This window comes from Podarcis liolepis (assembly GCF_965112155.1).
Source record: "Podarcis liolepis genome assembly, chromosome: 8".
NCBI classification, from domain to species: domain Eukaryota; kingdom Metazoa; phylum Chordata; class Lepidosauria; order Squamata; family Lacertidae; genus Podarcis; species Podarcis liolepis.
Genome location: NC_139560.1, coordinates 24,338,224 through 24,353,570, shown reverse-complemented (window position 1 = coordinate 24,353,570; position 15,347 = coordinate 24,338,224). Strand labels below are relative to the sequence as shown.

General features: G+C 39.7%; 1 protein-coding gene across 1 annotated transcript in view; it reads right to left on the bottom strand.

The window, feature by feature from the left end:
* Positions 1 to 1,009: 1,009 nt before the first annotated feature.
* The window catches only part of STK3 (serine/threonine kinase 3), a 115,968-nt gene continuing 101,630 nt past the window's right edge, over positions 1,010 to 15,347 (bottom strand). The window contains exon 11 of the mRNA XM_083517339.1: positions 1,010 to 5,802. Within this exon, the coding sequence (XP_083373465.1) occupies positions 5,644 to 5,802 (159 nt within the window). The 3' untranslated portion in view covers positions 1,010 to 5,643. The remainder of the gene's footprint in view (positions 5,803 to 15,347) is intronic.

Genomic DNA, 15,347 nt, shown 5'->3' with positions numbered 1-15,347 from the left:
ACAAGGAGCACACGGGGGGGGGTGTGGAGAAGGATGCTGCTAATAATGCAGAAGGGGTTTAAGGGGAGAAGGAACATGCGTGGGGTGTGTGGAGAAGGATGCTGCTAATAATGCAGAAGAGGGGTTTAAGGGGAGAAGGCTCCTCTCCTCTCCCACTTTGCTCCTTTAAAGCAAGCAGGCTCTGCTTTTCTCCCTCCTCCCCGCTCATCCCCGGCTTATCTCTCCTCCCCACTCAGCGGCTCTTCTCCCGCTTTGCTGTTTCAAAGCGAGCCACGGAGGAGGGAAGGAAGGGGAACCATGGATCCTCTGCTCACGACTGCAGCACATCCCCACCACCACCACCCGTAGGCATTCCCTCCATAACACGCACAGACATTTCCCCTTACTTTCTAGGAGGAAAAAAATGAGTGTTATGGTGCAAAAAGTACAGTAATTTCCCTCTTGCAACTTTTTATTGTGTGAAGGGGTCTTGCAGTTCATGGATCTTTTCTACACAACCACATTACCTACTAAATGGCCAAAGGAGAATTTATGGAAGCCTCAGATGGACATCTACCTCCAGGCTGATCTGTCCAGTACTTGGTATGGGATAAATGGACACCATAAGAGCAATTTCTGGAGTCAGGCAGTACAACCACTAGGCTACTAAAAAATAAGACATACTCTGATTAATCTGGAAGACAGTTCTTAATCTAATTTTCAGAATAGCAGCTAAACAGGCCTTCTACTGATATCTATTAGAGAAAACTTTAATTCAAGACTTAAAAGTCAAGCAATAAAGAAAACAGAGACAATATTGGCAAGCCTGTGTGTTAATTCTAAGACACACACACACACACACACACACACACACACACACACACATGAGTGGAAGACTGCTGAAGCCGCAATCCTAAGCATAGTTACTCAAAAGTAAACCCCCTCCAAGTTCAGTAGGACATTATCTAGTAAGTGAGTTTAGAAATGCAACCTAGCAAAGCTAGAATGAATAGTATGACAAATTGAGGCATAGATGGAAAATAACCTTTATTCAAAATGTTTGGTAACAAACAATTGTTTTTTCCAGAGTTTGGGGCAATTGTACTTTAAAACTTTTATATACAAGACAGGAAACAAACCATAAACCAAGCTGGGTTAAAATTTCACTAAGGTTAATAATAATCAACTCTACTAGATTTATTGCAAGTTTTAGTAAAATAAATACTTTACCAAATATGTATGTCTTCAGTGGAAATAAAAGTTAAGGACATTAATAGTATATGATTCAGTAAATATTAATAAATATGAACTAATAAAAGGCCAACTGCATATAAATTCTAACCCCAAATTCAGTTTATAGCACATAGCTTGTTGTTTGATCCAATAAACAACTTTTCAAAGTTGCTATATTCATTTCTGTACATATACAATTCCAATGGCATGTTTTGTGTGCCACTTTGCAGTCTGATTTAAAGGTGTATTAACTGTAGTTTAGTTTAACAAAATAAAATAAAACTGAGAGATTCAATTCAGTTCCATCTTTCTGGAGGAAAAGGCTATTGTGAAACTGAGTGGTTGAGTGTGGACATATATATCCTCGCTTCATAAACTGTGATATATACACAAGCCCTATGCTTGCATATTCCATCTTCATATCTCCCATTCCTTCTTTGGTACACCATGATTAACCTGAGAAGTCTTCCATGAAACTCAGTCCCATTATTTCCAAACTGAGAATCTATAGTTAACCGGTTTGGAACAAGTCATGATCTGAAACCACAGTTTGTAGTTGATTTAACATACTGGCTTGTTCCAAGCCTGGAAATCATATGTTCTCAAACTGGACAGAGCAAGAAACTATGGTTAACTTCCTGGACTAATCAAGGAATGCTGAAAAGCGAGGAACAAAGGGGCAATATAAGGCAGGAGTATGTTTGCTTATTATGCAGATCTTTGTACATTCAAAATGGGCCAGTATGTGAACATAAGATTTTACAGATTCTTTGCATGTGTATTGACCTGCTCACTGGTTCTTTAATACTGTCTTTCCGGGTTACAATGTGCAACAGTAATCAAAGCAACATCAAGCGAGGAAGTCAGAGAATGTCCGATTGGTCAAAGTCAATTATGCATAAGGCACACCAGAGGAAGAAAAGGCTGATGCCCACAGTGATCTTTTTAGTAATTCACTTTGCTTAATTGAAAAAGGTGTGACTTATAAATTCATTAAAAACTTTAAGACTTTGGTGCTGCTCTGAAAAACTGATGGGGGCCTCTCTTGACACCCCTTGATATACAGAGGCACTCACCTTTTTAGTACACCCAGTGGAGGACAAGTGACTTGCTGTTAGTGGTGGGGGTTCTCACTGAACTAAAGCAGAAGCAATAAATAGTGCTGCTATTTCAGTATGGAAAAACCTTTCTCAGGGCAGAAGTACAATTGGACCCATGCATTCCATTCCCAATGCCCACAGCCTCCTAGCTTTTGTACGGCCATGCATTAGCTAGGAGCTGCATCAAGGAATTATTATTTACTGTAAATATATCTGTGCAGCTCTGCACTGTTCATCTCATACAGGATGTTGCAAACACATGCTAGCTGCTATAGTGGAGGATGATCATACTGCCAATGAAGCAGTGTGCATGATTCTTTTGTACTGTAGATTATTATAAAGCATATAAAAAGAACGGTTCTGGAAGTCACGCCGTAATTACCTATAATTAACAACAAATCTGTATTTTATTTAACAAAAGGTTTTAGAAATCTGATTTACAACTAAATGACCAACTATACTTTCACAGAACATCACAACGACTCTGATGTGATGAAAAATAGTGGCATACCAGGAGCACACAATTCCAATCAAGGTATTTATTCCAATCAAGGTTTGCAACCACAACTTTCCCTGCTTCTTTCACAAAAGCAGTTCAGGGTTTGCAAGAGCATTTCAGGAAAATATAAATTATATTATATTATTTTAAGGACAGGTACACAGAGCATGTGCTAAGATCATACTCAGCTGAAACTTAAAGATATGGTCTCTCTCTCTCTCTCTGTGCTGATCATTTCTTTTGACTGCTTAAAGGTTTTTCGGAATGTGTGCTGTATGGTTTGCCTGTCTGCAAGGCACGGTACAAATGGAGTATCTGGTGTAAAGCCCAGAAATATTTGCAGAATACTATCTACATAGTGGTCACTAATAAAATCTTTACCAGCACTGTGTACAAGTCATTGTCAATAATAGCACATGTTCCTGGAGGTATAGAAACACCACAGCTATATTAATTGTTAGTCAGGGGGGAAAGTCAAGATGAAATAAACCTGTAGTCAATGTGAAAGTAATTATACAATGACTTATGAAATGGATTGCACAGTTGTACAGAAGGAGCTTACTATACTGATTGCAATAGGATACTTCTCCCCTACCGTATATAAGCACAAATCAAGGACTGAAAAAAGTAATAGCAACTTATTAAGAGGCAAACAGCCTGGTTTCCTGGCTGGCTAAGAAAAGCTCCTGCTGCCACAGGGAAAACTCTAGCTGCCATGGGACCTCACACTTGTGGGTTACATGAGAAGTGCTTCTTCACACAACCCATGGTTAAACTATGGAATTCATCAGCTACAAGATGTGGTGATGCTACCACCTTAGATGGCTTTAAAAGGAGCTTTGACAAACTGATGGGAGGGTAAGGCTGTCAATGGCTAGATGCTGTCTCCGGGATCAGAGGCAGAGAAGCCAGTTGCAGCTGACCTTGCATCCTGCTTGTGGGTGTCTAATGGGCATCTGATTGGCCACTGAGAGAAACAGGATGTTGGACTAGGGCTCTACTTGCACTAAGCAAAACCCGTTGAGGTTGCACTGTTCCAAGAAAACCACAGACAACAGGGCTGCAGTACCTGTGCTGGTAGCAAACCTGTTACTTTGCAAAAGCCAGATTGCCTAACAGTTACGGGAATTTTGCTGTGCTTTTTATTGCTACACGCACACTGTTATGCAAGGCCACCTGTCTCTTAGGATACTGCATTTTTCTTGCAGTGGTACTTCCCTACAGAAAATGTATTTCCTATAAGAAAATACAACTGCAAATATGCAGTTAGGATATTTAAAAAGTACTGATATGCTCTGTCTCCTTAGGGGGATTATTAAATTAGGATTCCTATTTATTGCTCACAATGCAGCAAGGTAATTAAGGCCACAACCCTATGACCACTTACATGGGAATAAGACCCACTGAACTCAATGGGTCTTACTTCTAAGTAGACATGGATAGGATTGCGCTGTAAGACACATACTTGCCTGGGAGTTTTCCCACAGCTATTTCCTTAGCTTGAACAGCAGAAATGCAAATTGCATTTTAAACTCAGCAGTTTTTTTTAAATGGCTTTGCCATTTGTTGTGAAAAGCTGCCAAAAAGGAGAAATACTGGGGGGGGGGGGGGGCACCTGTGCATGCTTGTAGCTATGGACCAGAATAATTTTCTTTGGCTTTTCAATTAGTGTTTCTTAACGTATGTTTATAATAAAAGTATTTCCAATACAAGGAGGATAAAATGGGTGAAGGTATTGAAAAAATAAGCAAGAGTTCAAAATGGTCCATTTAGTGTAACAGTTTTTTTAAAAAAGCCTGTGGAACCAAGTAGGATATTAAAATAGAGTTTATAAATGAAAAGCAAAGGCAGGCAAAAATGTGAAGCAAGAATGAGTGACCTGAATTTTTCCTGCATAATGTTGGGGGGGGGGGGAGAGAGAGACAGAGAGAGAGAGAAAACTACATAGGCACTTGTCCCTTATTTTGTAGGATCCTTTTTGACAAAAAGCGAAAGTGGCAAGCTTAGGGGGAAACCTGCTGGGGACATTTCCTATTCAAATCTTTGGGTGATGAATGGAAGTTGTTTAAGAGTGCATAACCCCCATTCATATAAAAAAAAAATTGCACAGGAAAACCTTTTAGTGGATTGTGCCCTATGTCCCTACATAAGCATTTTCTCTAGCACTGCCAGTGTTATCACTAACCCCCCAAAATCTCCACAGTGCTTAAAACGCATAAACTTCAAGCTCAAAAAAAGAAGCAAAAAGAAAACCATGAATCCCAAGTGTGCACTTACAAGCCAAGTAGAGCTAACACTCGAAACCTGAGCCTGATCTTAATATATCGTTGTAACTTTTGTTTAGAGTGTGGCCCCACACATACATTTTACTTACTCTATCACGGCTTCCACTATTAGTATCTGCAATCACTATTTATAGCTAAGAAGCATCAAGCATCAAAATAAATAAGATCACCTACGCATATACAATAAATATGCTTTTAAATGGAGGAAAATATATTGCAACTTAAGGCCCTGCATTATTGTGCAATTAGGAGAGAGTTTTAGGTCTTACCAGGAACTAGACACTACTCCTTATTGTACAACACACATCATTACTGCAACATAGCCAAATAAAATATCAGGAAGTGGAATGTGAAATTTCTACTGTATTAAAACAAAAATAGGACTGGGTTTTCACTCAGGCTGCCAAACATACAATGTGCCTTCTTTAAGGACTTCAGCTTAAGTTGTTGTGAAGCTCAAAGTCGCAAGTTTTCAAGACTTGTAGTTATGTACAGTTTTCACCAGTGTCCACTTCGCTTTGCTGCATTATCTTGCAATGTAGGAAGATCAGAAGTTCTGTTGCCTTCGTTTTTTTGCATCCATAGCATCCAGAATCGGTTGCCTCTTGGCTGTGTATCTTTGACGAAGTTCTTCAATTTCTCGTTCCATCATTGGATCCAAAGCTTTTAACCTCATCTGCAGCTCTTCCAAACTCAGGTTTTTCAGCTATCCAGATAGGAATACAAAAACAAAAGCCATAAAGCTTATTTAATATAAGAGGAAGACTGAGCAATAAATAAAATAAGAGCAAGACTGAGCAATAGTTGTGCACAATGCAGCAAAATGCATAACAAATAACCTAAAACTTGACAACTTATGAGCATATAAGGTCCCCTTGTATCTTAGCTTGTTTTTAGCTCCAGTTTTCATATAGTTTGATGGTTAACAAACCATGAGTTAACCACAAGTTGTCCTACAGAAGATCAAACAAACCATGGCTTTTTGCCATTTGGTTTGGTTTGCAGTTTCTCTCACCTCGTGCCTTTGTAGTTTCATGAGCATATGGCAGGGACGTCCAACTCCCAAGAGACTGCGGTCTACTCCGGGGGGGGGGGGGATGGCAGTGATCTACCCATGGGGGGGGCAGGTCAAAGTTGTGAGCTTTTTTAAGGGGGCACATCAAAGTTATTTACCTTTTTGGGGGGTGCCAAATTTGCAGTCCTAATTTGATAACGGGAACACCGAATAATGCTCACCAAAAAAAGAGCAGGGCAGCAATAACTCCGTCTTCCATTTTTGCAATCCTGCACGAATGAACGACAAAGCAAGGGGGCAGGGCCAGAAAGAGCAAGCGGTTGACCACGATCAACCAATATCACCCGGGGATCGACCTGTCGATCGCAGTCGACCAGTTGGACATCCCTGGTATATGGGATGGGGTGCTCAAACAAAGCATGGTTAAGTAAGGGTTTTGAGTTTACATGTAATGCTAAATCACAGTTGGAATAAACCAAGGTTTGTTAACCAACAACAAACCATGGTTTCCTACTGTGGTTTGTTGATAGTGTACAAACAACAGTTCAGCTTCTGGGCTAGGTTCACATGCTATCTAAAAATTTGGGAGCTTGGTCATGCCTAGTTTGGCCCTAAGGCAGCTCCGTATGTTAGGAGGCAGGAACTTCTAACTTTATTGTGATGCAGAAAGCAACTATTTACTCTTGCCTTACTCCTAATTTGTTTCCTATTATCTTTGCTAGCAAGGAATGGTCTTCTCACTGCTATACAGAAACAGCAAGCTATTTTCAACATGTTCATATGGGCCTTCTGACAAAAATTCAGATCCTTCACTGGGTCACTGTTGCACCTACTCAAGGAAAGTTGCCTTGGATGATCAAAACTGCCTAAAAACAATGGTCTGGATTCAGAAAAAGGAGACTGTTAAAATCAACTTCCTTCCTCTCAGGGCAGTAGTACATTAGCATTTTTGCAAAAGGAGTGCTTGATTAATTTCTCGGGAGCTATCCAAACATTAATAATAACGAGGGCTATTTACAAAGAAAATGGCTCATTTGCATGCCAGCTAGCTGCAGTGAACGATGAAGCTGGATTCTTGCCAGCAAGTGGGGGGGGTGCTTTAAGTGTGGGCTCCTCCACCTGTACTTGCAGGAAATAGTACAGTTTCAAAACGGGAAATGAACCTGGGGTTCATATTTATTACATCATCCGTCAGAGCTGTTGCTGTGTGTGCAGGCATACCAATCAGGTTTCACTGGTGGTAAAATTTTGCCTATTTTATGGGAAACAAACCATCTAAAAGAATCAAGACAAAAATCATACCCTTATATGGGGGGGAAGGAACAACACAAGTTTGATTTTGCAGTAAATTCCCTGACATTTTGAACACATGGGCCTAAGAAAGAAGCAAATGAATAAAAGCATGATATCTGAATTGATCTGGTTGTGAATCAATACTGATTTCAGTGTATTTTTCCATTATCAAAGTCGGACCTCTTATCTTCAACCTTTCTTTCTATTGTCATCTGCAGCATACAGATTCGCAAGAACCATGAGTGTTGGGCAAGCAAAATACCACGTGGTCCTGTAGTACAGCAATGTACACGAGAGTGCTTTAGGATTGGGTACAAGTACCCTACCCAGTAGATATCAGAAATTTGCCACTGGCAGGCACTCCTGGCACATTTCCAGAAATTCACCAGTCTATGCCTACTACAATGAAAAGGGCCAAAGCGAGCCGTGTCAGGGACATGTCAAGAGAGGAGGTGTAGCAACATGACAAGAACTGTAGTACACAGTGATTAAAACATTTTACAACAGAACAGCTAAAATAATAACATTATACAGAGGTTCGACAATAATGCTAGTTAAGACCCAGGGCAAAACTCACGTCCCCAAAGTCAGGGTGAACAAAAATGTTTTCAGCTGATACCTGAAACTTAGCAGCATGTAGAATAATCACCCTTCCCCAGGGATTGCAGTGCTGTTTTTGACCTCTGAGAAGGTCCTGTCTTTAGTCACCAAATCATGGGCCACTCCTGTTGGTAGGAGCACATGTGGGACCTCCCCAGTCAATCGCAAAGCACAGGCTGGGAAGGTGATTGTTCAAGTTCTTGGATCCTGAGCCATGAAGGGCTTTGTGTACTAATACCTACACCATGAACACTGATCACAGACTGGGAGCCAGTGCAGTGTTTTAAGGATCAGTGTTATATGACCCCATTTAGCTGCTTTACTTATTGACTATTAGTCAATAAGTGGCATTCGGCATAAGCTGCAACTTCTAGATATTCTTCAAGGGTTGCCCAATATAGAGGGCATAGCAGGAACTGAGCATAGGCATTCCTAAATGGCCTCGGCCCAGTATATCTGAAGGAGCGTCTCTACCCCCATAGTTCTGCCCGGACGCTGAGGCCCAGCGCCGAGGGCCTTCTGGCGATACCCTCATTGCGAGAAGCAAAGCTACAGAGAACCAGGCAGAGGGCCTTCTCGGTAGTGGCGCCCACCCTGTGGAACGCCCTCCCATCAGATGTCAAAGAGATAAACAACTACCTGACATTCAGAAGACATCTTAAGGCAGCCCTGTTCAGGGAAGTTTTTAATGTATGACATATTAGTGTGTTTTTGGTCTTTGTGGAAGCCGCCCAGAGTAGCTGGGGAAACCCAGCCAGATGGGCGGGGTACAAATAATAAATTATTATTATTATTATTATTCCTCACCACCAAGGACAGTTGTGTTTCCTTTTAAGAACCCCCAAGCTATGTATAACCTATTCCTTCAGGGGAAGTAAAACACCACCCAGGATAGGCCATCTTCCTAATTCCTGGACTTGAGAACCACCCACCCACAACATTGGGTAGATAGAAATAAAAAATAGTTAATGTTCATGCTGTCAACCATGATTTGTGCATACCTCATTTCAAAGGGGCCAGTCAAAATATGTGCTTTGCCTCAATAGAATGTTTTTTGGCTTGATGTGCACATGTGTGTGTGCATACATGTGTGTGTACACCTGAAACAATGTTATTGTTAACAGGCATTCTCAGAAACTACAACCTTCCATGAATAAAGTATTGAGCACAATGCACGAAGAAATCGACTTTACTAAAGTTACTAAAGCAGAAAATGTACAAACATTTATTAAAACATTCAAGCTCATAGCTCATTCGCTTCCACTTTCCGTTTGCTATTAATTAAGTAAAAGCTACAAATAAAAAGCCATAAAACCCTCGGTTCAGCTTGGGAAGGGTAGGCTAAAGCTATTGATTTGATTATTTTCGTCATGATTACTTAGGAAGAATTAAACAGAAACTCTGTTTCCTGCTGAACAAAACTCTCTGGCATCGAATACGCCATTGCTTCATCAGATAAAAACAATTTCCTGGTGAAGCTACTCTGTAGTCCAAAAATATCCTTTGTCTACAAAATTGAAAACATATATCATACTTTAATTATGCTGTTACACTAGAAAACAGTTCTGGAATGCCAAAAAGTCCTTTGTTTTTGTAAAATATCAATTGAAACAATGAAATTGCTGTTGAGAATCTCCTAGGGCAATCAACTTCTGCTACAAGAAGAGAGTGTAGAAGCATTCTCTTCCTGTGAAGGCCGCGGGAAATAGAAAAGTTCTTTAAATTACATTTTTATAGCTTTTTTAAAAACTTGACTAACCACAACAACTCACACAGACCCATGTATCTTTCCTAAATCAGACAACAGCACTTGGTGCTACCTATCCCAGCTATGAAACCATTTTCCCTTTCAATATTTTTCAGGACTGAAAGTCCACAATCCAATAATTCAGTGGTTGGGCAATGTAAACTACTGGCCAATGTGAAGAAAACAGCAAACACAGCACATAGCAATGTTCAGTACTATTCTGTAAGAAGACATGTAAATCTTGCACGTAGGCCTGCAAGGCTTTTGTGTACCTCCCATCAGAACTTTTTTTGGTCTTATCTGCAGACAGCACACTAAATTTAGGCAGCGGTCTTCCCCCACGTGCATGTTCTTTGGGTTACAGCAACCAAGTCAACCTAGTTAAGGTTCATCTCATCTTGCCTTCAATGGCAGTCCCTAGAAGATCATTATATTACATGCTTATTTGCTCCCCCTTTTCAAAATCTGCAGAAAAACAGACATTACTATTTTCCAGTTAAAATGGTCCATGGCCTAAATAGGTAACTTTCCTTGATATAGTTGATGGCCGTTTCTGGTCTCTCTCCTGCTGCTTTTATAAAACAGACACTTTCCTTTGCTTTAAAGTACCCCCCCCCCCATATCTCCATATCTATCTATCTATCTATCTATCTATCTATCTCCATATTCATTCATATATATATATATATATATATATATATATATATATATATATATATATATATATGAATGAATGAAATGGAGCACTTAAGAAGGGCCACTACTGTTTTTCCTTCTTCTGCATTAAAGGGTAGAGAAAGGGGAAATTACATAAACATTCATTTGTCATTTGTTTCTGGAAGCTAACTAGTGTAGTTCATAATATTAATGCCACACGTTTTGAAAGTAAATGCTAGCTGGGAAAAGACAGGATTGTGGAAATGAGTCATTTTCCTATTTGGAATCAGCAATATGTGTTTTCAAAAAACCCTCCAAAGCAACGCTTGTAGTATTCAAGTGCCAGGGAGGTGGGCAGAACCAAAATACAAGGGAAGCCAACATTTGAGTGAAAAGTGGCACAATGTGATGCACACAGATAGACTGTTTTGTTAACAGCAGCAATGGATTTATGAAATTAAACATGGAGCTCCATAGCCAAGAGCAGATTGTTAAAAATGACATTTAAAAAATGTTAGATTCCAAGTAGAGCAAAATACCCCAACTCATCCTGACATGGTTTGAAAATTTCCCAAGATACTGCTCATGAAAAATTTACCCAAACCCGGTAATGTGTTTTTTTCTTGTGATAACGAGCACAGGATTCTAAAATTTAAAATAAACAGAATTATCCACAGTTGAGAGCTTGGCTGAATATTGTATTTAAGAATAGCACCGTGATCCCCATTTTCACCATCTATTTTGCATCTTGCAACAATCCTGCCTTCTATATGTTGCCCCTTCCAGCACAATGAGACGGTAGTCAATTAATTACTTACATGAAACAAATGAAGTTATGAATTAAATATTGCATCTTATATGCAAACTTCCATGCTGGAACCCCAATGGAATAGTTGAATGATATTAAAATTGCAATATACTTAACAGTAATAACCTTTGCTTAAAAGCAGAAATCTCTTCATTATCTAAATGATCCAATTTGCCCTGCCTTCAAGAGCCAACTTGTTTCTTCTGCAAAACACTATTAGGAAGGTGATACCAACTAGCATCTCCCTGGTAGCCTCTAGCAGACAAAGCATGTGAAGTAACATCAACACATTCTTAATTTATCTGCCATCTGCAAGCAACAGCCAATGAACTGGGAAGAGGTAAGGAAATGCTGAAACATAATGATGTTTTTGTCATGATTTTATATTAATAGACATTACTAGGTAGATGTGGGGTTTGGTAGCAGTCATAGCTAGCGTAACATCCCATTAGGCCTTCATTTTATCCACAGCGGGTGGCGCTATGATCTAAACCACAGAGCCTAGGGCTTGCCAATCAGAAGGACGACGGTTTGAATCCCCGCGACGGGGTGAGATCCCGTTGCTTGGTCCCTGCTCCTGTCAACCTAGCAGTTCGAAAGCACGTCAAAGTGCAAGTAGATAAATAGGTACCACTCCGGCAGGAAGGTAAACGGCGTTTCTGTGCGCTGCTCTGGTTCACCAGCAGCTTAATAATGCTGGCCACATGACCCGGAAGCTGTACGCCGGCTCCCTCGGCCAATAAAGCGAGATGAGCGCCTCAACCCCAGAGTCGGTCACGACTGGACCTAATGGTCAGGGGTGCCTTTACCTTTACCTCATCCTCAAAACTATCCTGAAAGGTATGTTAAGGCTAAGACACTAGGTGAGTTTCATGGCTGAACGGGGACTGGAACCCACAGTTCCTTTGTTCAGCACATAATGGTTGCCAAAGCATCCATGTCTGAAAAACATTCAAAAACTTGAACAAATTATTCAAGTTTAGGACATTTGTTTTGGTAGTTAGAAAATGTGACAGTTGTATACCATCTCAGCATATCAGAATAGTTTTCTACTTACCATCATAGCTTTAACCAAACAAAGCTGAAGTCATCCAGAATTCAGCTAGGATTGGGTTTTAAAGTTTTATATACAAGGTGGTTAAGCATGGTCTCATAGGAAAAAGGGGGAGGACTGTAATAACTAGTCAGTGATAAATTAAGTAGACTCTGATTGGAGTTGTATACTATTTGCCTCTATTCATCCATGTTACAGCAAATTTCCAGGGAAAGAAAGAAAAAATAAATAAATGCTGAGTTAGAGAGGCAGTTCACTCTTACAGAGATTAGTAAAACGTACTGAAGAAAAATTGGTGCAACTCCTATTTTTGGATCAGCTTGGATCAGATCAGGAATTAAAATGTCCATATTGCTACTAGTTTTATCTATATATTTTGAACCCACTTATGAATGTCTTGTTAAAGAAAGTTCTTTAACTCTAGGGTGACATTTCTTCCTGGTCAGTTAGGCAGAAGGTTGGGTATTCACCCTTCCCAGCATGAGGTCATTTGCACTGCGTCTTTATTACAAAACTTTTGAGAAATTTCTTCTTAAAATTTGAGTATGTCATACTTTTACTTCAAAGGAAGCAAGGCATTCTCTATGATATAAAATACCGTTTGATTAGATGTGGCTAGTTATCAAGTAAGAAATCAGATCAATTTTGAGTTAGACAGCTATGAATCAAAGCAAAGCAACTGCCATCCCCAGTAACACAAATACTGGTTAATTCTTGTCAATCCTACAACTTTTTGATTTGATTTATTCAGTTCCACCAACATAAAGATACTGGGAGGCAGAGCCCAGAAATTGTTTGAACCTCTTTGTTTGCAGTCTTGAAACACACTTACTTGGAAGTAAGCCTCAGTGAATCCAGTGGGATTGATCTCTGAGTAACCATGTGCATAGGATCACATTGGCAATCAATACACCAATTGTCACTGAGGAATAGTTTTTAACATGTTGCTCCCTTATTGTTTAAAACAACAATGGCAGGAATGCACAGAAGCTCCAGTCCATTTCAGCAACATTCACAAATAATCGATGTTCTGATTTTAGATTAGATACTGTTATTAAATGGAAGACATGGAAGGCATCAGTTAACATTTCCAAAATAACTGGTGTTTAAATTTTTAAACAAAACAGACATTCACTAAGAAACAAATTATACAGACAGTGTTTTGTTTGCTTCAAACACAATTTCTTCCTAGCAACTGTTTAAATGAATCTCACAGATGCTACAGGCTTTATTAGAGGCCTTTGATTTAAAAAATATGGATAGCTAATACTGTATTTCTGAGTCATCTATTTTCCCATCTGCTAGTAATTCCAACAATGTGAACTATCAACATAACGACTAACAATAATTTTCTATGGCAATTGCAATGGTGGGTTGCCTGTAGCACTTTCTAAGATTTAACTAGTGCATGCCTCAGATTGTTTTGAGTTGTTAATAGATTCAAGTAACAGGCAGCCTTTTCTTTCTTTCCAAATCTCCATTCTAGTTCATTCCTTTGCTGCTTGTAAGAAGAATATGGTTTTATTTTATGGAGTTTAGTCCATCAAGGAGCTCATTTTATTAAAAACTGTGCTTGAAACAAGAAAAAGCAAGTTAAAGGTCAAGCAGTTTATATCTTGATCTGAGGTCAAAAGCCTACAGCCAGAACCTGCTTATATAGAATGCCATTAGTCTCATCCAGCCAAGGACATTTCTACAAGAGTTCACACGATAACAGCTAACTGTGGCTAAGGTGACAGGGATAATGATGTAAATAAAAGCATGGAGCTATTAGATCTTTTTAAAAGCAGTATGTTCTAAAGATTTACTGACAACAGGGAAGCACAGTACTAGCACTGACTGCAGCTTCAACCCAGAAACACAGGCACCCCACAAAGAAGCCGCCCACACAATTCTGCCAGGATGTGTCCAAGTGCACCTATTCAGCTGAAAGATGTTTGGGGCTGTCTATCTGCATTGATAACAACTATTTCCTGTTAGGAACTGATGGAAGGCTGACCTCTGTCAACGGTGCACAGTAGGGGCAAGGGATAAATTTAGTTAATCCTCATATATACAGTGGTACCTCGGGTTACAGATGCTTCAGGTTACAGATGCTTCAGGTTACAGACTCTGCTAACCCAGAAATAGTACCTCGGGTTAAGAACTATGCTTCAGGATGAGAACAGAAATCGTGCGGCGGCAGCACAACAGCAGCGGGAGGCCCCATTAGCTAAAGTGGTACCTCAGCTTAAGAACAGTTTCAGGTTAAGAACAGACCTCCGGAACAAATTAAGTTCTTAACCCGAGGTACCACTGTAAGATTTACACTGATCTGTTACTTTCCTCAGTATATTGTGCATGGTTCCCAATCTGCTATCAGGAACTCCATCCAGCCTCAAGTGCTGGTTACAGATCTAGTATTGCAAACCCTGAACATTACTTTTTGGATCATGAATAGGGCACATCTTCCATGCGTTCTAATACGTAAAATGGCTTTAACTGCAACCAGGAATGAAGCTGCAACTATGGCAGGAAAACCATGTGAATTCTGGAGGAGTCCAGTAAATTGGTGAGAAAAAGGGATGGAAAGCAAAGGCATTAGACTTCAGAGACAAAACCCAAGATGAATTAGTAGAGCAAGTTGCTGCAATAAAAATCTTTTCATTAGCAAATTGAGCATATTAATCAGCAAGCTAAATCAACATGAGTCTCTGTGATGGCCTTATTACAAAGGCCACCGATCCCAAAATCACATTATAATAGACATTGCTCTTTCTAAATCCTTCCCGCGTTCAATAAATATACTGAGTAGTGCAAGATATTCAACTGGATTATACTTAAATATAAATTAAGGCTAAGCTTTCACTCCAAATCTATAGCAAAAAGAAGGGAGACTTGCCTAAGGTCACTTAATAAAGAGAGATTCAAACCAGTGACTTCCAGATTCACAGCTCAGTTAGCACACATTTAGATTAATAGTTAGAAATAACTAAGCAAGCAAGCCTTGCATTATGGAGACTGTATTTCATTAGATCATCAAGTTAGCTTGCAGCTTGGCTCAGCATAAAGTTGTCACTGTATAATTTTCAAAATTA